Source organism: Cimex lectularius, unplaced genomic scaffold, assembly GCF_000648675.2.
Source record: "Cimex lectularius strain Harlan isolate CLEC.00 unplaced genomic scaffold, Clec_2.1 scaffold25, whole genome shotgun sequence".
NCBI classification, from domain to species: Eukaryota; Metazoa; Arthropoda; class Insecta; order Hemiptera; family Cimicidae; genus Cimex; species Cimex lectularius.
The window spans coordinates 2,632,510-2,656,912 of record NW_019392633.1 but is presented as its reverse complement, the minus strand read 5'-3'; the positions used below and the strand labels follow the sequence as shown (position 1 = coordinate 2,656,912).

General features: G+C 35.5%; 3 protein-coding genes across 5 annotated transcripts; 1 reads left to right on the top strand and 2 right to left on the bottom strand.

Moving 5' to 3' along the window:
- Window positions 1-2,484: 2,484 nt before the first annotated feature.
- Window positions 2,485-7,876, bottom strand: LOC106666984 (GPI transamidase component PIG-T). Its single transcript, XM_014394555.2, has 10 exons — window positions 7,460-7,876; window positions 5,645-5,822; window positions 5,323-5,551; window positions 5,178-5,264; window positions 4,936-5,118; window positions 4,670-4,874; window positions 4,460-4,612; window positions 4,047-4,293; window positions 3,822-3,983; window positions 2,485-3,753 (listed from the first exon to the last, which is right to left on the bottom strand). The coding sequence occupies exons 1-10, from the start codon at window positions 7,629-7,631 to the stop codon at window positions 3,504-3,506; spliced, it is 1,866 nt and encodes a 621-aa protein (XP_014250041.1). The 5' UTR covers window positions 7,632-7,876; the 3' UTR covers window positions 2,485-3,503.
- Window positions 7,877-8,389: 513 nt separating this feature from the next.
- Window positions 8,390-12,787, top strand: LOC106666986 (protein l(2)37Cc). 3 transcript variants are annotated; one of them, XM_014394558.2, is made up of 7 exons: window positions 8,390-8,470; window positions 8,817-8,908; window positions 11,588-11,749; window positions 11,808-11,950; window positions 12,035-12,151; window positions 12,227-12,322; window positions 12,398-12,787. In XM_014394558.2, the coding sequence occupies exons 2-7, from the start codon at window positions 8,821-8,823 to the stop codon at window positions 12,611-12,613; spliced, it is 822 nt and encodes a 273-aa protein (XP_014250044.1). In that variant the 5' UTR covers window positions 8,390-8,470; window positions 8,817-8,820; the 3' UTR covers window positions 12,614-12,787. The 3 variants fall into 3 exon arrangements, with proteins under 3 accessions (XP_014250044.1, XP_014250042.1, XP_014250043.1); XM_014394556.2 differs by having other exon boundaries at window positions 8,452-8,544; XM_014394557.2 differs by lacking the exon at window positions 8,390-8,470 and adding an exon at window positions 8,477-8,564.
- A 2,021-nt stretch (window positions 12,788-14,808) lies between these two features.
- On the bottom strand, window positions 14,809-17,495 carry LOC106666957. The gene is made up of 2 exons (XM_014394506.1): window positions 17,231-17,495; window positions 14,809-15,130 (listed from the first exon to the last, which is right to left on the bottom strand). Exons 1-2 carry the CDS (start codon window positions 17,377-17,379, stop codon window positions 14,836-14,838), a joined length of 444 nt encoding a protein of 147 aa, XP_014249992.1. The 5' UTR covers window positions 17,380-17,495; the 3' UTR covers window positions 14,809-14,835.
- Between the last annotated feature and the right edge of the window lie 6,908 nt (window positions 17,496-24,403).

Below are 24,403 nucleotides of genomic sequence, written 5' to 3'. Positions count from 1 at the left end.
TCTTTATACTTTATAAAAGCAAAAACAAGCTGAAATTATTGGTTGCTAAGAAAAAATTCATTTTTTATGATGAAAGCCAAAATAAATATGATACATAGCAGAAACAAGATTGATGTATAGTTCACTAATTTTGTGGTCCGCTTGACCTATTAATATATTACAATTAATTAAGGTTTTTAGATGAGATCAAAAAGTCAATGGCACGAATGGGATTCCAACCCACGATCTTCAGCTTGATACGCCGCTGCTCTACCACTTGAGCTGTCGTGACCTCGATCCACTCGGACACCAACTTCCCATCTAACCCCACCTTTTTGCCATTTTCAAATGTCATGTAATCGGATTGGATTCTCAGCGACAAATGACATTTGAAAAATGGCAAAAAGGAGGGAAAATTTAAAAGGTGGGGTTTAGATGGGAAGTTAGTGTCCGAGTGGATCGAGGTCACGATAGCTCAGTGGTAGAGCAGCAGCGTATCTAGCCGAAGATCGTGGGTTCGAATTCTGCTCGTGCCATTGACTTTTTTATCTCAACTAAAAACCTTAATTAATTGTAATATATTAATTGGTCAAGCGGACCACGGAATTAGTGAATTTAATGAATTAAAAATGAAATATACTTCACTAAAGCTCTCCATGGCCATTTCATTTGTCGCTGAGAATCCAATCCGATAACACGACATTTGAAAACTGGCAAAAAGGAGGGAAAATTTATAAGGTGGGGTTGAGATGGGAAATTAGTGTCCGAGTGGATCGAGGTCACGATAGCTCAAGTGGTAGAGCAGCGGCGTAGCTAGCCGAAGATCGTGGGTTCGAATCCCGCTCGTGCCATTGACTTTTTTTATCTCAACTAAAAACCTTAATTAATTGTAATTGATGTATAGGTTTAAAAGAAGTGGTTTTAGGATGGTGCAATAAATAACCATTAGATAATATTGTCGTGTGAAAGAGCTTCGTCCCATAACTGCCTTTAAGGCACAGGTTGTATTTGTTCTTGGTTAAAATGAGCAATCAAACAGAAATATTTAAGTAATTAAATAAGTAATTGGTGGGGATCTCCATCTTAATATAGTTGAAATAAATGAAGTGAAAATAATTTTTAATATAAGGCAATAATGTTATAATTTTGTTTCTGAAGTATAGAAAGTAGGAAAGCCTTGTATTCAAGCAGAAATTTGTGTCCTCCAAAATTAAAATTTCCACTTGCATTTTGCGTTTCAGACCTTTCTGAACGAATTTGGTTCCTTGTAACTGGCAAAACTCCCAAACCATTAGTAACATGCACTAACGAAAAATCATGTACACAGCTATATCTCCAAAATAATTTGTCGGATTCTTATTTCATTTTCAGGGATTATGCGGGTTGCTTTCTAGATGATCCCCTATGATTTTTATTCCATACAGATTAACATTTACATGCGCATGCAAAAAAAGTCAGGAATGGCAGTGTCAAATTGGTTTAACCAAAGTAGGTATGTAAAATGGGCTGGTTATGGTTTTATTGCCTGTACCAGGAGATGTAAAATGAATCAATGGTACAATGTAATGCCATCAAAAACACATCCGTCAATTAAACAAACCATGAATTAGAAGTACATTACGTAGGTGCAATGTTGAAAAAAAGTCAATTTTAAACAAATAATTAATTAGTTATTAGGGGTGAAATTTACACTGAGCCTGTCAACGAGCTGAATGTTGCTGATTTCATGATTTTCGTTTACTAGTAACTGTGCCCTGATGAAAGCTTGTTTTGTGAAATGCCTACTTCAAGCGTAAATTGCACAACTACATGACAACTCACCCTTACTTTATCTCTCCTGATTCCATTGTGTACTGCTTGTGATATTTGACGTGATATAAATAAGTCGCAAACACCCACTGCCTGGTGACCACATTCACTTCGTTTTCTTTGAGAGCTCCTGATATAATTGAATCAGTCATTTTGAAAAAGGGGCCATCTTCAAATTTTACAGGAGAAACAAAAACTTATAAGGTTTTAATTTTGAAGAATTGTTACCAATCTTTTTTTCTATTAGCGAAGGGTCCTGTGGGATAGAAACATGTTGTTTTGAACAATTTTAACCCATTCTGGTGCACGGGAAAATTAATTTTCCACGAGAGAGATGACCTATTTTCAAAATGAACTAGGGTTATCAAAAGCACAACACAAGCATTCTTTTAAAATCCACAAATATATATTTCACACTCACACACCTATTTTTTTCTTATAAATAAAAGTATTACATTGGTTCAATAATAAATATATAAAAGTTAAAACATCGATGATTTGAGGTCGTTGTCCCATCCTTAGACTCAGCCAGGTTTATTTACCCACCGGCCCTATTTACATGACCATTGCTTGACTCACTTATCTTTGACTGGCTTTTTTTACCTAAGGGATTAAGGTTGGCAGGCATTCCCACTTAAGGTCCCCTAGAGGGTGTACAAACACAAAAAACTAATAGCCCTTATAAATAACAAAAAATACAAAGAATAATTTATTAGGTTTGTTACACATCACGGACATAGCTTATTACACCTTACTCTGGCAAAAAGACAAAAAAACAGGGGGCTGTGAAATGGGAGCCTCCACAAATTACCCTTGTATTGTTTGGTACACCTTTGTTGTACAATTAAGGGTCGGATAACCCTGTTGGTCACGCAATTTGACTGTACTAGAAGAAAAGCGACAACTGACGTAATACTACGGTTGATAGATGAAGTGTGTTCCAGCCCAAAGAAAAAAAAAAAAAAAAAATGATTTTGTAGATGTGGCGTTTGATTCTGTGGTGGCCTAGCATAGTCACAGCATTTGATGCTACGATAACTAATCAAGTAATAAGTAATGTAAACAACCAAAAATAGTGTTTGAATAGTGTTTTAAAGCAAGTTTATAATGTAAGATACTATTAAGAATTGTTTATGACGATAATGGTACTAGGGGAGCAATTTTCTAACACCATATCAAATCCCTCTTTTTTATTATTAAACATGCAAAAAGATGAAAAGCCTTAATTTTTCAACTCGAGAGTTGAGTTTAGTCTGCAAGTCAGTGAACTCGTGTTGAACAAGTACAGGATCACTTACGGGTCTGTCTCCTCCGTGGGTTTTTGAGTTATTCAAACACATGTCAGCATTGCACCATCTTGAAGAAGTTGTTCCTCAATGAAGATGGTGCAATGCTGAACACGTTTGAATAACTCAAAAACCTGCGAGTGGAGTTGGATCCAACAAGTGACCGTGTGCCCGTTCAACATGTTTTCAACACAGATTAGGATTTGTTGATAACATCAATATTAACCTTCAATTAAACTTAAATTTTTTTAAATAATTAAGCCTAGCCTGGAGGTGAAAAACATTTTTTTTTTCAAAAGTATAGTCCTTTTCAAATCAGACTAGTTTTAGAACAGAAATGTTAGCCCTTTTTTAATTAGTCTGGACATTTTTTTTTGTCCGGTTTGGCAGTCTTTCTCAATTATCGAAAAATGCCATTTAAAAAGTATTTTAAGAAACACCTTCAGCATTTTTCTCTTCACTTTGCTCACATTCTTTACGTTCATGTTCACTCTCGTTGTCAGACTGTCTGTCCACAGGTGTACCTCCTTTTTCTTGTAACGTCTCCTCGACTTTGGTTGCTCGCCTAGCCTGGTACTTCTTGTAAAGGCAATCTGTGATTTCTCCGACTTTGTCGAATATGGTGTACAGGAGGATTCGAATGAGTCCTTTCTTGACTGTACTCTTTACAAAGACAAAACTAAAAATATAAGTGTTAATCTGATATCACAATGATTTTTTTTTTAATTGTAGGTTTTTTATATTTACTTTTTAGTAGTGATGTTGTGTAATGGGCCAAATGCCAAAGCCACTACAGTACAAGCCAAGCAGATGACATTGTACGGCATACTGAAATCTGGTGTTGGCAGTGATATTATCAAAACCTCAGTGGTAACACGAATAGGGTAATTAGGCCTTGATGCATTAAAACTAGAAAATAATAATAATTAAAAGCAGAAATGTTTAAGAAATGACAGTGAAATTAGAACAAACCCATCAGCAAACAGAGATTTGTCTCTAGGGGGCGATGTGTAATTTTTAGCGATGGGAAGCATTGCTGTTATCATAGCAGATCCCATGTAAAAACCATGGTTTGCATCTGGAGGGTATTCCTGCCACCTGAGGAAGGCGTAATCGAATTTGATTGAAATAAAAGTGACCGAACGAGGTGGTAGCTCGACAAGCAGCTCCATGTAATAAGGCCGACTTCTCTCTTTCCCAGGGAAGTACTTCTTCATGACTACATTTTTAAAATTGTTATTAAAAAATGATACAATTTTTAGCCATTTTGGTCTGCTTATTTGTTGTCAGTGCCTATATGTTAATGATGGTAAAGGGGAGAAAACGAAATAAGGCAGACCAGAAAAACGATCAAGAAACCTCACAGACTCAATTCTTAAACTTACTAGGCTGTATTTGTTTTCCACCGCTTTCTATCTTCAACGAGTGAAAATAAACTGGAACAAACCAAGGTATGTTTTCTAAAAATAATATCTGAACCGGTTGGAAGTGGCGGTTGTGGATTTTTGTTGTTACACCTCCAAACTCTTGACCATAGCCTGTTGAGAAAAAACATTAACAGAATTTTTTTTAAAAATTATAATTGAAACACACACCTGTTATATATCGATTAGCATAAACTACTGGTGGGATGTTGACTGGGTACATTTTTTTAGCATTGATATAAGTGACTTCAATGTTATACAATATGAGAGAGTTCAATTCTTCCATGTTAAAAACAGCTAAAGTTGTCGTATAAGCACCTCTTGTACTCTCGATTATTTTGTAATTTTTTGGTTTCAAAATAAAAGGGTTGTCCGTCTAATAAAAATTTATCGAATGATACAATTTTTAATAAATTGAATTTTTGAAAAATACATACCTTATTTGATGTTATGTCAATGTATATCATTGATGATTTTGAAAGGGCGCAAGTTTTGACCAAGCCCTGGCCAAAAAGTTTTTGTATGGACCATTGTGGAAATGCATGGCGCACTATTATCAAATCGTAAACAAGAGACACAGACTGCACTAATTCCAATCCTGTTCTCTTACATTCTTTATCCTTGGGGGAAAAAATGTAATTAACTCGATGGCTTTATTACCACTGAGGTAAATTCTTACCATGCAGATTGGTCGGAAATGAATTCCTAGAGAGTGATAAATTGTGTTGTATATATGGTCCGAGTTCAAAATAGCAGATAAACCCCTCTTTAAAAAGAAAAAAGTCAGAACTAATCATAAATGCATAACACAAAACTTGACATACTTTTAAATTACAAGGGAGCAACTTTTTCCAAGGGGTTAAGTTTTCAGTGCAGACAATTTCTCGAGGAAGACTTGAATATTTAAGAATCGGTTCCCCTTTTGTCGGCGAAATGCCTAAAGGCCTAAGTGACAGCTCCGGGCTCATTGTGTTCTGCCCATCGATGAAGTTAATTGACGAGCAGAGGAGGCCGGACAAAGCCCCAGTGAGCTCTTTCCATTTAGTGTCAATACTGGAATTTTGATTGTGTCAGATGACAAATAGAGCAACACAAGTTTACTAGATAGAACGTGAGACTTCCTAAAGAACCAATGAATAATCTTACTCAGATGTGTTGGGCTTGAACCATGTCCACAATTCAGCTCCAGGCGGTGCGGAAACAACAGGGTAGCCCCAAGTCTCATACCTCCAGAGACCTTTGGTAAGACTGACGTGGAGCTCTTGGACGTCATGCCTCTGAAGAATTTCACCGACAGGTCTTGGAAAAAGATGGCAATGATCGACTGAAAAAAATCCAATGCTTTCAATTGTTATGAATGAGCTAGAAAGTTTTAAAGCTGGGCTTCCACTGCACTTGGTTTTTTAGTGCATCAAATGGTTTCTTACAAGTTTTTTATATCTTATCTTCAGTGAGGAATTGGCTCTGCTGCAGTCGAAACAAGTTTGAGTAATATCAAAAACCCATGAGTGTAGATTCAGTGAGGGTTCCACAAAGTTTTTGGTGGATGCCGGTTGAGTCGGTAAAAACATATTTTATTGGCAATGAGTCGGTCTTCACTCACAAGTTTTTTATATCACTCTTGTTTTGGCTCTGTGCCATCTTTAATGAGAACTGTTTCTAAGGTGTAGCTAGGTCTAATCAGTTTAATTTTGATAATGTGGTCTGCCCTATGCTGATTCTTTACTAGTAAACACCAATGATTTCAATAATTTGAAGAAAAAATGTAACATTAAGCTTAGAGAACTTGAGATTACTGGTACAATGATTAAAAATTAGACAAATAGAGGTAAGGCTGGATAAGAATGGGGAAAGTTTAACCATTCTCTACTACAGCGGGTCGGAGCCGACCCAGGTGAAATTTTTATGACGCGCCACAGCCAACATATAGTGCGCTTCAATCTGTCATCCATGGGCACCTCCTCCTCCGTCGTGTAGAAGCTGTTGGCTCGATCACATCGATAAGGTATGTACCGTTCTTCACTTATCCCCCCTTTGGTCGGATCAGACCCAACTGTAGTACAAATGTGTAGGTCAGATTCGACCCCACCGTAGTAAAACTTATGCTCTAATAATTTTTATTATTTAACCCTTTTTGCATTTTAGCCATACCTAAACACGATACGGTCGACGATTCTCAAAAATTTAGCCAATGCGTTGGCTAAGCCGTGGATGGAGAAAAGATTCGCTAACGAACGTCTTCCGAGGAATCTAAGAGCAATGATGGGTGAACAGCTAGGCAAGAAGCTAAAAAGACAGGAAGCATCTTCTGACAATAGTACGACTAAAAAAAGGAGACGGTGCAACTTCTGCGTGATCGACAGGAAAGGAAACTCATAATGTGCATACTGTGAAAAATCGATGTGTGGGGAACATAAAGTTTTGATTTGCCCTGACTGTTCCTCGACCTACGATGAAGAGTTTGTGATTACGATTTTGAAATTTTGTGATGGTGGTGATTATTTTCTTGTCATTTCATGTTAATTTTTTATATGACGTTCAAATTATGTATTTTCTAACAGAATTATATTTTTTGAGTCTGAAACTGTAAGACTGATTTACCAGAACTGAGGTTACCAGAACCGATTTTAATCTGTAAATAAAAATTATATTTGATTGAAATACTGTTAATTTTATCTTCTTCCTTTACAGAAGCATTAGTATCCATTTTCTACGAGTTCAAAGCGTTTTTGGGGAAAAAAATGGTTAAAAAATATGGGGGTCAGATCCGACCCAACAGTATTATTATACGAGTGATCTAATACCACCGAAGTAGAGGAGGGTTAAATAAGGCCTTTAAAGGTTTTATTTCATGTAAAGAAAAAAAACAAAAAAAACAGAGTTTTTTCAAAACTGTTCCAAATGGAAGAACAAATCTAAAGCTCTGATTTAATACGGAAAAAGACAGAAAAAAAGGCTCACATGTGTGATTGTTAATTGGAGTTTCCCACACGGTTGTGAACTGGAAATAGGCGTAAACATAGCCGTTGAGCGGCTTAATAAAAAGCTCCTCGTGGTATTCGTCTTTGGCCTGGCGGCATTTGGCCAAGCTCAGCAGAGCCGAAAGCAAAACGCATTTCGCTATCGGGTTCATCTGTTGTTTTGGATCTTATTTTGTTGTCAAATCTTCTGCTTTTGTAGATGCCGGGTAACCTGACAACTTTTGACAGAAGCGCGACGGCAGGTTTACTTTCATCTCGATAGTTTTCATTTAGAGCCCTAATCGATGTCCTTCATCACCAGGACGATTTTTACACCCGGCAATTTTAATTTTATTGCGACAATTTAAAGGAATTAAATACACTGAGGTACAAAATTAACATGCCACCGTTAAATTTTGTTGTATTTAGGTATATTCATACCAAAAATAAGACATTTAAAAAGAAAACATAATGCATTAAAGTTTAAGAATGGCGCGATAATTTTGTCCACTGGTTATAAATTAAAAAGCCTTGGGCTGTGCCTAAATTCGAACCCAGGACGTCTACCGAGTCGGATGGTTTAACCATTGAACCACGGAGGTCCTCTAAATCTCTCTATAATTCAATTGTTTAAAGTTCGTCCCGGATTCAGTTTTTAAATCACTATGAATATTAAAAGCTTATCAAACTATTAAAATATCTCGTCTGAGAGACAGCGTAGAGAATTTTTTTTATTCGAGGAGAGTTTTGATCCACGTGCCACGCCGCGGGTATTCGTAAACCAGCGCGACTTTGCGGCGACACAGGACGGCGCATTGTCGAAGGGACAATTCGAAAGCAAATTGAATAAAGGGAAAACTATTTTCCATCTTGCTCGGCGAAAATTGACAATTTTCCACGATTTCCCTCCCCGCCAGTTGAAAATCTGCAAAGGTGGCGAAAATGAAGGGCGAAATGATGAAACCTTCCTCATCGATAAACACGAGGCGAGTGGATCCATTAGGCATTGAAGGTAATTTCATACCATTTCCAGTACTTCTCTTTTATCAGATTTTAGACAAAATTGTAAATTTTAATAATATTTCAGTGAGTACACTTTACCTATTGTAAGGGAGTTTTTTATTTTCGTTCAATTTATTGCCTCCTTAATAAGGAATTTCCCTTTAAAAAGACCGCTGCTGGTTTACCGCTGTGCGGCCTCCCTCATGACTTGTTTTCCGGCCGGAAAAGTCCTACATTTAACCTTTTATCTAAATTATTATGTTATATTAAGTAAATTGTGATTTTTCTACTTGTCCGGCCGGTTATTTATTTGTGTATTTTTTTGTCGAATATCTCAACTTATCTTCACCTTTCAGGAGGATGGCCTCACAATTTTTCAACAGGCTCGGGCAAGTTGGCTTGGGAGTCGCTCTCGTCGGAGGAGTTGTAAATTCTGCTTTGTACAATGGTAATTATCTTATCAAATTAAGAAAAAATAATAAATAAAAAAATATATACACATGTATAAACCTTTTAACAAGTTAGGAAAACTCTCCTACCAATCATTATCTAACAAGATAACAAAAGAGTTCAGAACTTCAACACTTTCAGTATTCAATTTTATCAATATTGTACAATTTGGCAGTAAAACCTTACTTCTAGGTGAATTTTTCACCAACTATATTAGACTAAAACAACGGTTCCTACTTTTTTTATATTTCTGGTGCCCTTACCCTGTAGGCCGTATTCACATAGAGGCGGTTGGTATGGGAGACCGATGTAACAGGGACAGATACGGTCATTCAGAAGGGGAGACTTGCAGGCGATTGATTTTTAGTAGCTTGGGATGTTTGGTTGCTTGATACTTTTTCTGTATGTAGGCGACTGACGGGACATTGCGCAGCATGGTGTTATTCGCACAGTTCATACTGTATTGAGCAGATTGCTCCCTCCGACTCTTGCTTTCATATGCCTCCTTTAAAACTTAAAAAAAATTGGATAGAAATGACAAATTTGATAATGGCACGAATTTCATTATTTCAAACATATCCCACACGTTGGAACAACAGTGACTGTGATTATGTGTATAAAGTTAAAAAAGAAAATGCGAGGCAAAATGTGGGTGAACCCACATTATTCTTTTTTCTAAATATTATTATTATTAAATTCACTATTTTTCATGGTCCGCTTGACCAATTAATAACATTCAATTAATTAAGGTTTTAAGTTGAGATAAAAAGTCAAAAAATTGAAAAATTGCCAAAAGGGGGGAAAATCCAAAAGGTGGGGTTGAGATGGGAAGTTAGTTAGGGATCGAAGTCACGATAGCTCAAGTGGTAGAGTAACGGCATATCAAGCCGAAGATCGTTGGTTCGAATCCCGCTTGTGACACTGACATTTTTTATCTCAACTTAAAACCTTAATTAATTGAATATTATTATTATTTTTTATTGTGTCCAATTTTGTGAAACTCCATAATAAGTTGATTGTAAAGAAATAATTGTGGAAAAGACAATTTATTTCTTACAAATCAACCTATTTTTACTTGTTTTTTGTCTAATTAAATGCCAAAGAGTTACAGCTTCTAACTTATCCATTATAAAAATATGACAGAATCAAACATCTAGGTCTTTAAACCGCTTGGGAGAGGATCGAGAATAGATGGAGGAGAGGCGACTGAATCCAGTTGCCTGGATATTTTTTTGTAACTCATACCAGTATCACATATGCTCTCTCATAACCGTGCCATTCTGTCATGGGTGTATAAAAAAAACCATCCCTTCTTTTTATATTTATTTTTATTATTTATATTATTTATATTTTATATTGTAGAAGTGAGTATATATGTAATGTTTAAAAACTATAATAAATACTAAGGAGGCATCGGTAGCACAACGGTTTAGGCATTGACATGGCGCTCATCACTGTAAGGTGAAGGTTCCGGGTTCGAATCCAGCCGCCCTGCATTCAAACTCAATGTATAAATGGGCTTTTTTCAAAAACACCAAAACCCCGAGGGTTAATATAACCTCTGCTGTTGCGAACCCTCATAAAAAGTAAATAAAAATAATAATAAATACTTGTACTCATACCATAAAAAAACAAAGATTAATTTATGTGATGTCACAATTATAAGGTATGGTCAAAAGACTGATGTGAATAATAATGCTAAATTAACCATATGTAAACTTGAGAAATGTAAAAATTATTTTAAAACTATTTAGGGATCTTGAGATGCAGTCTAGTACCGATCTTTAAATAGTCATTAATTAATTATCACAAAATACTATACATTATTTTAAAAATCGATTTTCATTTTAATAAAAGTATTTTTCTGGAATATTTTAATTGTGAATTCACCAGACCCTAAAAATACTTCAGAATAAGAAATGTCCCTAGATGTCGGAAGCCCCCCCCCCCAAAAAAAAAAGTAAAAGTGAGTTAGACACAGAATAGAAGTGGGTATATTATTTGGGTGGTAACATTACTTTTTAGTTTATTGTTATATTCAGTAATTTATCAATTCCAAAAATATCTGCAATACTATAATATTATTGCACACAGACACGGACAGATATATATACACATTATTATTAATATTATTATTTACAGTAATCCCTTAACACCCACGGTTTTGACATTTGCAGTTTTGACTATGCTCTTTATTTGATATTTTAGAAAATGTTTGGGATGTACTTCACATTTGATCTCATTAGGGACCAAAAACAGTTCAACATAACTGTTAATTTTGTTTGGGACAACGTGCTATTTATAGGACATTTCATATATTTAATATTTTTAAAATTCATTTCTTCTTCACTTTTCACTCTAAACTCTCCCTCCACCCTAACTCACTAGCCCTAACTCTTTCCTCAACAACTCACCCTTACAACCCCCATGCCGTTTAAAACGACGATGGCCTCGTGACCTATCTAACCCACCGAATTAACTTTAACTCCCCCCCCCCAATTAAATAAAAGTTGGTTTCTTCCCTACTGCCTCCTGGTCAGACAGGTCTGTCAGATTTGTTTATAACTATTTGCTCAATGTGTATTGTGTACACATAGCAATAAATAAAATAAACATCTTAAAAAAAAAAAAATCATTTAATTAATTCCTTTTTAATTTTTCTTTTTTTTGTTTTCAGTTGATGGAGGACATAGGGCTGTAATTTTTGATAGATTCACTGGTGTCAAAAACCAAGTTGTAGGCGAGGGTACACACTTTTTTATCCCTTGGATTCAAAGGCCAATTATTTTTGATATCAGATCCAGGCCTAGGAACATCCCAACAGTAACAGGCTCAAAAGGTATAGAAATTTAATTTTTCTGTGACTGTTCGATAGATAAATTACTCAAAATTTTTAGATCTCCAGAATGTCAACATCACCCTTAGAATCCTGTTTAGGCCAGTGCCAGATCAATTGCCAAAAATATATACGATCCTCGGTGTAGATTATGATGAAAGAGTCTTACCTTCAATTACAACAGAAGTTCTCAAAGCCGTTGTGGTAAAATTTAAAAATGATCAGATTAAATGTTTATTTTGAATTGATCAATGGAAAAATTGTTTCTGTTGTGTTTTTATATTTTAGGCTCAGTTTGATGCTGGTGAACTTATTACCCAAAGAGAGTTAGTCTCGCAGAAAGTTAGTGATGAACTGACAGAAAGAGCAGCTCAATTTGGTGTCATATTAGATGACATAGCACTTGTAAGTATTTGATGATATTTCGTTGATATAAAAATATTAATTTTTTTTTTTAAATATAAAAATATAAAATTTTAGACACATTTAACCTTTGGAAAAGAATTCACACATGCTGTGGAGTTGAAGCAGGTGGCCCAGCAAGAAGCAGAAAGAGCTAGGTTCCTTGTAGAAAAGGTGAGATTTTTATAAATTAAAACCGAAACCCCCCAAAAATAAAACAAAATAAAATAAAATAAATTATTTTATTAGGCTGAACAACAAAAACAAGCGGCTGTCATTACTGCTGAGGGTGATGCCCAGGCAGCCCTTCTCCTTGCGAAGTCTTTCCAGGATGCTGGTGAAGGTCTGGTGGAGCTTAGAAAAATTGAGGCAGCTGAAGACATTGCTTATCAGCTGTCGAGGTCAAGACAAGTCTCATATCTACCCCCAGGGCAGAACGTGCTTCTAAATCTTCCAACACAGTAATCCAATGTTGTGATGAGAGGACTGTAGTCAAAAGCCACCTAAACTAACTGTACAGATAGTTTCTCATTCTGTCAGGTGTCACTGCAGAAGCATCAACAAAGCATTTCTTTATTTCATTTAGCATTTTGTTATTAAAAATATAATGTTTAAAAATACATAAACCATTTGTTACAAGCAAAATCATTTCAAACCTTTATCTGTTTACTATTATCTGTTAAGAGTTAAAAAAAGAAATTTAACAAAGTGGTAACCATCCCTAATCTCACTCTCTCTCAATTTCTGTAGTTGATTTACTGTTGGGTCTGCCAGCCGGTGTGTTAGTGTGCTATGTTCCAACTAATAGCACATTCTGGGGTCTGCTAGCTGGTGTGCTGGAGTACTTTGTTTCAACTAATAGCACACTGTGGGGTCTGCAAACTGGCGTGGTAGTGTGCTATGTTCCAACTAATAGCATATTCTGGGGTTTGCTAGCTGGTGTGCTAAAGTTCTTCGTTTCAACGAATAGCACACTGTGGGGTCTGCAAACTGGTGTGGTACTGGGCTATGTTCCAAATAATAGCACATTGTGGTGTCTGCTAGCTGGTGTGGTTGTGTGCTATGTTCCAACTAATAGCAACATTCTGGGATCTGCTAGCTGGTGTGGTAGTGTGCTATGTTCCAACTAGCATATTCTGGGTCTGCCAGCTGGTGTGGTAGTGTGCTATGTTCCAACTAATAGCACATTCTGGGGTCTGCTAGCTGGTGTGCTGGAGTACTTTGTTTCAACTAATAGCACACTGTGGTGTCTGCTAGCTGGTGTGGTTGTGTGCTATGTTCCAACTAAAAGCAACATTCTGGGGTTTGCTAGCTGGTGTGCTAAAGTTCTTCATTTCAACTAATAGCACATTCTGGGGTCTGCTAGCTGGTGTGGTAGTGTTCTATTTCCTACCAATAGGATGGTCTTTATTTATATTGCTTATGGTACAAAATAAAATAATATGCAAATATTGGTCAACATAATATTAATTGAACATATAAAAAAATCCAATATAAACAGATGTCAGAGTAGCGAGTTCAATAGCACATTATGGGGTTTGTGCTAGCTGGTGTGCTGGAGTACTTTGTTTCAACTAATAGCACACTGTGGGGCCTGCAAACTGGTGTGGTAGTGTGGAGAGTTGGTTCATATGAGTAATGCACATTTAGCTGTAACGGTGAACTAGATCCCCAAGAATCCAGCAATTTATGGTTTATGTGTAGCAATCTCCTCTATGGTTAAATGCTAACACTACTGTTCAGTGATCTTTTTGGTGTTTTTTTTCTGTAAAGAATGTCCCTCAATGGTGAACAATTTACTCAAAAGACAATGGTGTACAGTTGCTGGGCTAAGTTATTCTCTCCTGTTTGATTAGAATGACTCAGATGGAATTTTCCAGGAGACATTTGTATACATAGATTTTTGTGAGCCTACTGTATGGTCTGTAGGGTGATGAACCTATAATGTGGCATTATCGATGGTCTTGTCTATCCTTGCTGTTTTGGTTGGGTCATGACAGGGTTGAAAGGTTGAGGATAGGCAGACAAGAATGATTTGTAATGGCCAAATTATTTCTTCTTGGTTGGATCTTGTTTGCGATTATTGGGTGTTTGCGCCATATGATTTAGAGAGCTTGAGTGATTGCCACCATTCCTTATAGGAACCAGATGGGTAGTTAGTAGCCTTTTATTTGGAACTGACATTCTGGTTAAGTTTTGTTTCTGTAATTATAAGATATTTGAGGAAGTTCAAAAGCATAGAACTGCAGCTGCTCCAAGTGTCAACATGAAGTTTTGATTCAGCAAGGTCCATTTTAAAATTTCGGTAGACTTTATGCAAAGCTCTCCGACAGAAGACTGGATCACTGACACTAGCACAGGTCTTTCAAGGTGTCATTTTTGTTGTGGTTTGTCTTCTGTCAAGTACTTGCTTGCGAGTAGGATATATGGTTTTGGTTTTTGACTGAGGTTTGTGGTTGCAGATTAGTTATGTAAGAGGACAGTTAATTTGTTACTCTTGAAATGTTCTACAGCCGGCTGTGAATTAGAGATGTATTCTTATATGTAAATAATAATCTATTTCACAAAAATAGAATGTATACCGCAGCATATATACTGACTACCGGAAGATTCGATAAAATATACCTTTGTTATACACCCTCAAAAGTACAAAATACAAATACAAATAGTTTTTACATTTTTACTTTTTATATTTGTCGTCTTGCATACTTCCGGCCGCTACGGGTACAAAGATAGGTACAAGACCTGGGCCTCGTGGTTTCTTCGGCGAAGGTGTGCGGTATCGGGTTGGGTTCGATTTCCGTTTGGTACACCGGGCAAATTTCGAGTGCCCCCGTTGCCGGCTGGCTGTACGCGGCAAGGTGGTTCGTCCTGGTATCTACTTCAGAATTATTTGTGCTCAAGGAATAATGCGAATCAGCTGTGACAGACGATTCCTCGTCGTTGAAGAACCTGTTGATAACAGTGAAATTGTCCAAATTCCTGGAAAAAACCAAAAACCGTGTATTGATACAATTAAAAAGATAGATATGCTAAGTAATTAAAATGTTTGAAGTTATACACATGCACACATACAAGACCTCATGACAAATAGAGGAGTGGAATAATAATAGTCCAGGTACAATGGTTGAAATTTTATAGGAAATAAAGAAAAACAGTTTCCTGCTTCTCACAAAATATCTCAGACCTCTTAACTTAAAAAGGGCGACCTAAAAGTTGCAAGATATAAAATAAAATATTGAAAATGAGAAATAGATGAATACAAACAGGATAATTAAATAATATTTAAAACAAAGGTTTATTTTAATATATCATTCATGAATTCAATTCTAAGATTTTCGAGACTTCGATACCAAACAAGTCCTTATAATCGAATTCGTCAAAAAAGATGGAAATTACTTCATTTTACACTTGATTTTGTGGACTATATTATTTTGTTGGATGGCGTTCAACAATTTTCACATTTTTGATCATCTTGATTCGCCTTTTTTTTTCTCGATACACAATCACACCAATAAATTCATTCATACCTATTTACATTGATCGCACTCATACTGTTTGGTAGATGGAGTACTGTACTCCTCCAGCTACCAATATTCCTCCGTCTACCTATTCCCTATAATAAACTAATCTAGATTGGGTTCGATGGGTTATTTTTATAAAATTTCCGCCATCGGTCCAAGTCATACACACAACCTGAGAGGCGATGGAGAAGCTACTTCGCCATCAGCCCCTCCCCATTCACACCAATAAATACATTCACTCATACAAGACACAGAAACACAAAACACATATTTTGAAGGCTATATATAATAAAAAATTTCCAATACCCCTAAAAAGCGGAACAGGGGACTCTGAAACTCGCTACCGTGTTCGAGAATTCTTAAATCCGGCGGCATTGCTACACGCTCTCTGTATGGAGACAAGGCATGACACACCTCTATTATGTGGGACACATCAAGCAACCTTTCTCTGCATAAGGGGCACCTGCACGGGCTTGGCCCAAAAGCGTGTGTCAACCGCGTATGGCCAATCCTCAGTCGGGTGAGGACGATCTCTCGTCTCCTGCTCAGGAAATTGATTCGCCTATTCTCATTAAATGAAGCCCCAGACATTTAAACTAGCTGGAATCTGTACGATACCGAAATATGTCGGAGCGATAAGAAACCGCAAAATTAGCCTGGGCCAAAATTGATTTACCTTGATGAATCTGACATGAGCCAAAACACAAAAGTATTTAACTGAATTTACTCCTCATCAAAAATAACACCAGTAAGAATTTTTATCTTTTTATTCATCATACTCTTGCATTAAATAATTCACATTGAAAATGTTTTGAACGAGAACTAATCAATACAAATTTGAAAAAGCTTGGTTTTAAAAAGCAAAATGGCCGGGTCTGTTGAAGACATAAGTCCATTTCATTAAACCGGGAATTTTTTTTGATGTTTCAAATTGTCAACTGATAAAAGAATAGTCGTGCACAGTTTGAAAGATTGAAACAATATCGGGGGGGGGGTCCGCAACGGTTAAGGAGTTGACACGGCGCTCTTCACTGGAAGGTAAAGGTCCCGGGTTCGAATCCAGCGGCCCTTCATTCGAATCCGACATACTTACAAATGGACTATGATTTCTACTGTTGCAAAACAAAAAACAGTAATAAGATTGCAATCTTTCCGAGTGTTTTGCTGGAATAAGTTGGCCCAGTTTTTAAATGTTGTTTTGACAGGTTTTCTCTGGTCTCAGTTACATTGAAACAAAGGAGCGAGCAAAGCGTACCAATATATATACCCCGAGGGTCGATATGACCTCTGCTGTTGCGAACTCTCTCTCTCTCTCTCAAAAAAAAACCCCCAAAAAAAACACTAAGAATATGTGATTCGTTTGAATTGATTTGGTTTTAAATTAAGCAAAGTTCTTGTGAGATATTTGCCCCAAAGAAATTCTAAAATTTCAGTTTTATTATTTCGACATCTCTTCACCACATATTACCTGAACTTGGGAAGAGAAACAACATCAAAAGTCGTCAAATGTAACTGTTCGAAAATTTGTCCCTCTAAAGAATTGCGGAACGAAACTTACCTTGGGCAGTACCCAGTTAAATTGGGAAATGACTTAATCCACGACGTCAGCATAACAATTAAAAAAAGGAGAAGGAATTCGAAAACGTAATATTTGTCGACGAATTCCCTCACCAGTCTTTCCGTGGGATGTTCCAATTTGTAATGCATTTCTAAGCTCGCATGTAATCACACAGGGTTGTCCATCTAGCCCTAGAAAAATATTTCAACTATCTGTTAGAACCGTTACCAATAATAGAAAACACTTTTAACTATTTATTTCCTCTTGAACATATGTTAGCTTTTCTTTGAAAATTTTCACAAGAAGAACTTTGAATAGTCTTCCGCGTTTTTTAAATTAACGGGTTGAAACCTTGAATTCTTTTTCTCCCTTGGGCTTCTGGCGAGGGTAAGAATAAATGCAAATTTATTCGTGTTTATATTGCATCGAGGCGTCTGAATTGTATAACTTTCCCCTTTCTAAATAATTGAAATAATAAAACTGCCTGGATTGTTTTCATACCGAGGATATAATTTTCTTTTCATTAAAGAATTCAGATTTCTATGTGTATCCTGTCATAAAGAAACTTAATCTTTTTGCCTAAACTCACAATCTCAACTAAAAAATTAAATTATTATAAAGCAGTGAAAGATTTTATTTCTTAAATTTAATATTTTATTACAATCTGCATTTCTAGCTACAACATGTAATTTGTGGATACACAGTAAAATACAATGATTTTACACATTTACATCGAGGAGAGCAAATAATCAATATCATGTTCCCACTTTGCTTCGCTAATGAAAGTTCACTACCTCAGAAAGGAGATCGCTGTGCCATTTCCTCTTAAGACGTCTTATAAAATTGTAGGGATGGTTCTATTTTATTATTAGGCAAGGTTTGGGCAAAGATATTTGTGTGATGGGGAGTTTGTTGTGAAGGATGGCAAATTTTTGAGGAATTAATTTTTGGATAAATGGGATTTTAAGGTTGTGTAGGTTTAGTATTAGAGACATAGTACGGAGCATATATAATTGATCTGACGACTTTAGACTGAATGGATTGGAGATGTTGGATATTGGATGGCTCTGTTCCCGGCCACACTTAAGCCAGGAACACACTTACCCGATGCTACGCCATGCGACGCTACCCGATGCTACCCGACGCCTTGCCACGTTTTGGTGGGGTGTGCACATCTATCCGACGCAAGTACACGTCGCGTATAGTCCACAGCGTTTATCACAATAATCACTATCACAATCGCAATGCATCTTTTGTTCTTAATGCACTATTTTGAGCAAAACCTTGTAATAAATTGTTAGTTAAATTTTATGAGCACAACCATCTAATAAATTGTTTGTTAAACTTAATTGTTTTAAATAAAGTTACTCCTAACCATCATAATTAAACAATGTTTATAAAAACTTATGCATTTTTTATCTCGTTTAATTTGGTTTACATTAAAATAACACGTTGTAATTAATATAACGACAAAATTACATGTACTTAGTTTGAAATAAACTACAAAAAATATGAGTGTCCTGTTCTGATGCTACCCGACATTACAAAATGGTGTAATTTTACGAGCAAAACTATGAAATAAACTGTTAATTAAATTTTATGAGCAAAACCGTGTAATAAATTGTTCCAATTTTAGTATATGTACCGCCGAAGCGAGTACAATAAATTGTTAATTAAATTCATTGTATCAAAAAATCGTATTCCGGTGTTTTGATTAATTTTTTTACCAAACCATTAAAATTAATTTTTTAAATAAAAAGTAATTAATTTTTAATCACAGTTAATTTGGTTTATATTAAAATAAGTATGTTGTAATTAATTAATGTACGCGACGTGTGCTTGAGTCGGATAGATGTGCACACCCCACCAAAAGGTGGCAAGGCGTCGGGTAGCGTCGCATGGCGTAGCATCGGGTGTGTTCCTGGCTTTACCCGACGCAACGTCATGCGACGCTACCCGATGCTATCCGACGCAAATCCAAAGTCCAATTTTCCATAAGATTGTATTACCCCCGTGCACATCTGCCGATACCATGCAACGCTACCCTTCTCTACGCTCTGCGATCCCCAGCTGTCCAGATTTTCGTCGAATAGCATCGAGTACAGTCGAAGGCAAAAGAACCGGACACTCATGCTTTTTTATTCAAACTACATGTATTACTGTCGGAACAACAACTAGGAATCACATTAATTCATTAACAACGAGACAAACGTGCATAAACACATAGCCAGAGAGGCCTTCAGCGTAAAAAAAATCAACTCTTTCCCTTTCCAATCGGCGATGAAAGCACAAATCGGAAATCTTTCGGTATGGGCTGTTTTCACGAAAAAGCACAAAGGGCCGGTTCTTTCCCGGTGTGGATCAAAAAATATAGTCGTAGTAGTAAAAGTAGTCTTGGGTCTGACTCCAGGCTAATTATTACGTACATAGGATATTTTAACCACTCGTCAAGTTGAATCTTCAAAGACCGGAATTTAATAGTACTCTATATGTATTTGTTTAGAATTTTGAACTATCACTGCTATGATGTGTGTAAATAAAAGATTTCGGACAATGATAGGAAGAGCGGAGTGGCCGAGTGAAGGCGGGAACACACTTACCCGATGCAACGCTATGCGACGCTACCTGATGCTACCCGACGCAAATCCAAAGTCCAATTTTCCATAAGATTGTATTACCCCCGTGCACATCTGCCCGATGCTATGCAACACTACCCTACTCTACGCTTCGCAATCCCCACTGTCCAGATTTTCGTCGAGAAGCATCGAGTACAGTCGAAGACAAAAGAACCGGACACTCATATCTTTACTTCAACTACATGTATTATTGTCGTTATATTAATTACAACATACTTATTTTAATATAAACCAAATTAACTGAGATCAAAGATTCGTAAGTTTTTATTTAAAAAAAATAAAGGTTTGTTAAAAAATTGATCAAAACAATGGTATTTTTTTGATATTTTAATTTATTACCCGATTTCGGTCATAAAATTTAACTAACAATTTATTTCGTGGTTTTGCTCAAAATAATGCATAAGAACAAAATAGGCGTTGCGATTGCGATACTGATTTGTGATACACGCTGTGTGTGACTGTATGTGGCGTGCGCTTGACGTCGCATAGATGTGCACACCCGACCAAAACGTGGCAAGCGTCGGGTAGCGTTGCATCGGGCAAGTGTGTTCCCGGCATTAGCGATGCCCCACAGTTCTATCCCGTATGTCCAAATTGGTTGAAGTTGCGTTTTGTGTAAGTTTGTTTTTCGTCGATAGCTTGGATTGCCGCCCCATAAGTTTGTAGAGTAGACCGTAGCGTCAATTTAGGTCTTGTCGTTTTAATCATGTTTGCTGATTCTACGTTGAGCGTGAGTGTAGGTGAAACCCAATATAACGAACGCAGTCGGATGTAGGTAGAGGAACATCGTTGTAGTGAGTAGTCTAACCAATCTGCTATATGACATGTCTCTGCAGATCCTCCGCAAAAAACCGCAGGATCCGAGTTAGAGGATAGTGCAGCTGTGTCATCGGCAAAAGATGCAGTGAGGATGGTAGGTGAATAGGAACATCTAAAATATAATGGATATGTAATATAATAATAATACTTTATTTCCAATCATAGATTATGGTTTACAAGCTTTTTTACGCAAGTATGTGCAAGAAGGACAATATCCATTTGCCGGATGTCTTTGAACATCAAAGGAGAGAAATAAAATTGTAATAATAAAAGAAATACATAATTAATTGAAACCGACAAGAAACTTAATAAAGTTAAGAAACTTAATAAACTAAGGATAATTAACTTAAATTTGAACCTTTATACAAATAGAACAAAGCGCATAAAAAATGAGCACTTTGGAGAAGAGTAATTAATTTATTATTAAAAGTTATTGTAAATTAAATTCCTGTTCATATCTATACAGCCTAAAGACCATAATCTTTGATTTCTGGAGGTTTACCCAAAATTCCATTGCTCACAACTAACGTCTCCAAGAACTTGATATTCTTCTGGAGACTTAGGACATTATCTGCCATCAACACATTGTAATCTGCATAAAGTAAAATTTTAATGGCAGTATCCCCACGCGAATTCCACCTTCCAGAACAGCAGGGAGATCGTCTACAAAGAGGGCAAAAAGAAGAGGGCTCAATAAAGCACCTTGTCTACACCACTTTGTACCCTGAAATATTCCCCTGTGGTACTCCCGCTGCCAGAAAGCAGTATTCTTGCCGTGCAATCTGATCCTCTTCGGACCCGAAAGAGCCGTGAAATATTATATTAAATAAACGTGGAAAAATATTGAATAGAAAAATCTACCAAAACATAAAGAGACATACAACAAAAAGAAAAAAATTAAGTAAAAAAAATTACACAATTTTTTGGTCAATTAGGAAATGTTTGTACTTAGGTAATACAATAAAAACAAAGGTTTTTTTTGTATAAAGAATGTTTAATTGCGTAATAAATGTAAATAAACAACACTGTTATTATACAATTTCTCACGCACATAATCTCTCCGATTAACTTCAACAACGAATGTTAACATGTAAAATACTTTTTCTCTATATCCAAAACCCTTTTTATTTTGTTAATACTTGACTTGCAAACTAAATTAACTTTGCAATCAAAACTTATATTAAAATTATTGCATCGAACTGTCGAAACACCGTGTGCTTGCAATTTTTAAGACGAACCTTTTTCTTTCACTACGCTTACATTATTACACTTTCGCTCTACAATTGACATTACGCGACCATCGCTGAAGTTCTTCCAGTTGAACTGAAAGATCAATTTTAAAGGAGGATAATATTTTTAATAGAGGAGTCAAACAAAACTGATTCGCTTATATAAAATGGCAATTACAATACCGAACTCACTTCGTTTGAAGTTAGGAGGAAAGTGACTTTTATTAAAAGTTTTATTTTTTAAAATTTACATTGTCGTTAAGTCCTAAAACAACTATAATGCAAAAAGGGTCAATTAGCTTTTAAATATTGTTAATCCAAATGAAAACGAATTGTGAAAAGCCAGGATTCTTGGACTTTCTAAGCTCAAAAGTATCGAAAGCAAATTGTACATCATGGTTGATTAAGTTCAATCACAATATCATTGTCATAATTATAAAAGCTCGAATATGATATATTTTAATATGTTTGAATGTTTTCTTGTTAATTAAATATATATTAAAACCGTTTATGTACAGGATAATACTTCTTTCACTAAATTTTTGTATTCGTCTTAAATATTATAAAAAATTACTTTTAATAACAGAATTAGGCATTTTTATGAGCTGTACTTTGAATTTTTTTTCAAATTCTAGTGACTATCAAGGCCAAAGTTTCATGATGATTATAGTAAGCTTGTAACAGGTATTGTAAATTGATTTATTAAAAACGTTTTGTCTTTATTTCTAGGCCAACAGATTTAAGCCGGCCAGAGCTCACTGTATGGAACAAACGCTTCAATTTATTCTTAATTTTAATTTTTAAAAATCGCCTATTACAACTTCTGGAAAAAAATTCTCCCTCTAAAAAACTACTTCGCTTGAAATTCTCTTGTTAATGTATAAAATATTTTATTAGATTGTCTCATTTCCTTATATTGACACTTAATCGAATGGCTTCAACTATTCATACCGACACCCCAAATTCCTCTGGCTCGTGAATATTTAAAATTTTAATTTAACAAATTCAACAACTACCGAGGTAAAAAACTATTAAGAAATGTTCAAATTTAAAAAAAAAAAAATCCGTCCAAAGCCTTTCGGTTTATTTAACATTGAAAATAAAAATTATGAAAGTTCTTGGAATTTTCTCAGTTTATTTAGGCGGGGTATAAATAAAAAAATAATATAGACATACAATTTTAATGAAATTAATCAATTGCCTGAAACAAATATAAATAATTTTCCGATTTTACCCTCAGAAACTCAGAAAGTTGTGAACGACATTCAAAGCAATTTTGCTATTATTATTATTATTAATTATAAATTCATCGCGCTTTTTATTTTTAGAAAGCAACTGCCCCTTTCTACAGAGATTTATTTTTTAAAAACAACTAGTAATTAATTAATAACAAAAACTAATTGTAAACGCACTGCATGAAGATTAATTTCGTCTAAACATGTTAATTTTCTTATTTAAATGTAATGTGCATCTAGGCCATTTCGAAGACGAAGTTCTATAATGTTATTGCTCGTTTTGACAGTCAACAATTTTTCAGTTCTCAATATTAAATTAAAAATAAAATTTTGAGAAGCCACAACAATTAAAGAGGCTTTTTTTTCAAAATTTTGTCTGGATGTTATTATTTTTTCAAAATAAAAGGCAAACCTGTGCATGTAAAAATGCCACTCCTTTAAAATTAGCTATGTACAATTCTTCTAAAAACAAAATATAATTGGTTTATTATATACAATAATAAAAACGTATGAAAAGATATTACTAAAAAATCAATAAATAAAAATGGTAAAAGCCTTTACTATTCCATATTGCCAGCTATTTTACACAACGATACAAGATTCAATTCCTCACTTAATTTAAAATTTAGGAAGATTTTACAAATTTACGACATTCACACATGTAATACATGCACTGATAGGAACATCATCTTATTCCGAGTTTTCTTTCTTTTATTTTTTTTCTTTTTAAATGTTAATCAAAAGAAAACATGAATCGGGCCGGTTAAGCCGGTTGTTGATTCAAAAGTCCGAGGATATGTTCCTATACCCGCAATTTTTTGTATTCGTAAACATTATTTTGAACACATAAAAAAACACACACTTATACAAAATGTATTTACAAAATGAAATTAATTCTAAAATGTGGATTTGGGGAGTCTAAAATTGGTTAAGAATCAAGAAAAGCAGCCGGCCAATAAGTCTCCTGAGCGAAACTCCTTCAAATTGTCGAAATAGTTCAAAATAATCAAGCCTGCCTAAGGCAGTATCAAACTTTTCGAAATAGTGCAAAGATAAAATGGAAGATTAGAATGAAATTTTATTAATGTTAATTTTTATTACAGCTAACGACGTTACCACCGTAAACCTAAGGATTGAAGAGTAAAATATAATTACAATTAATTAAGTTGAGATGAAAAAAAGTTAATGGCACGAGAGGGATTCGAACCCAGGACCTTCGGCTAGATACGCCGCTGCTCTACCACCTGAGCTATC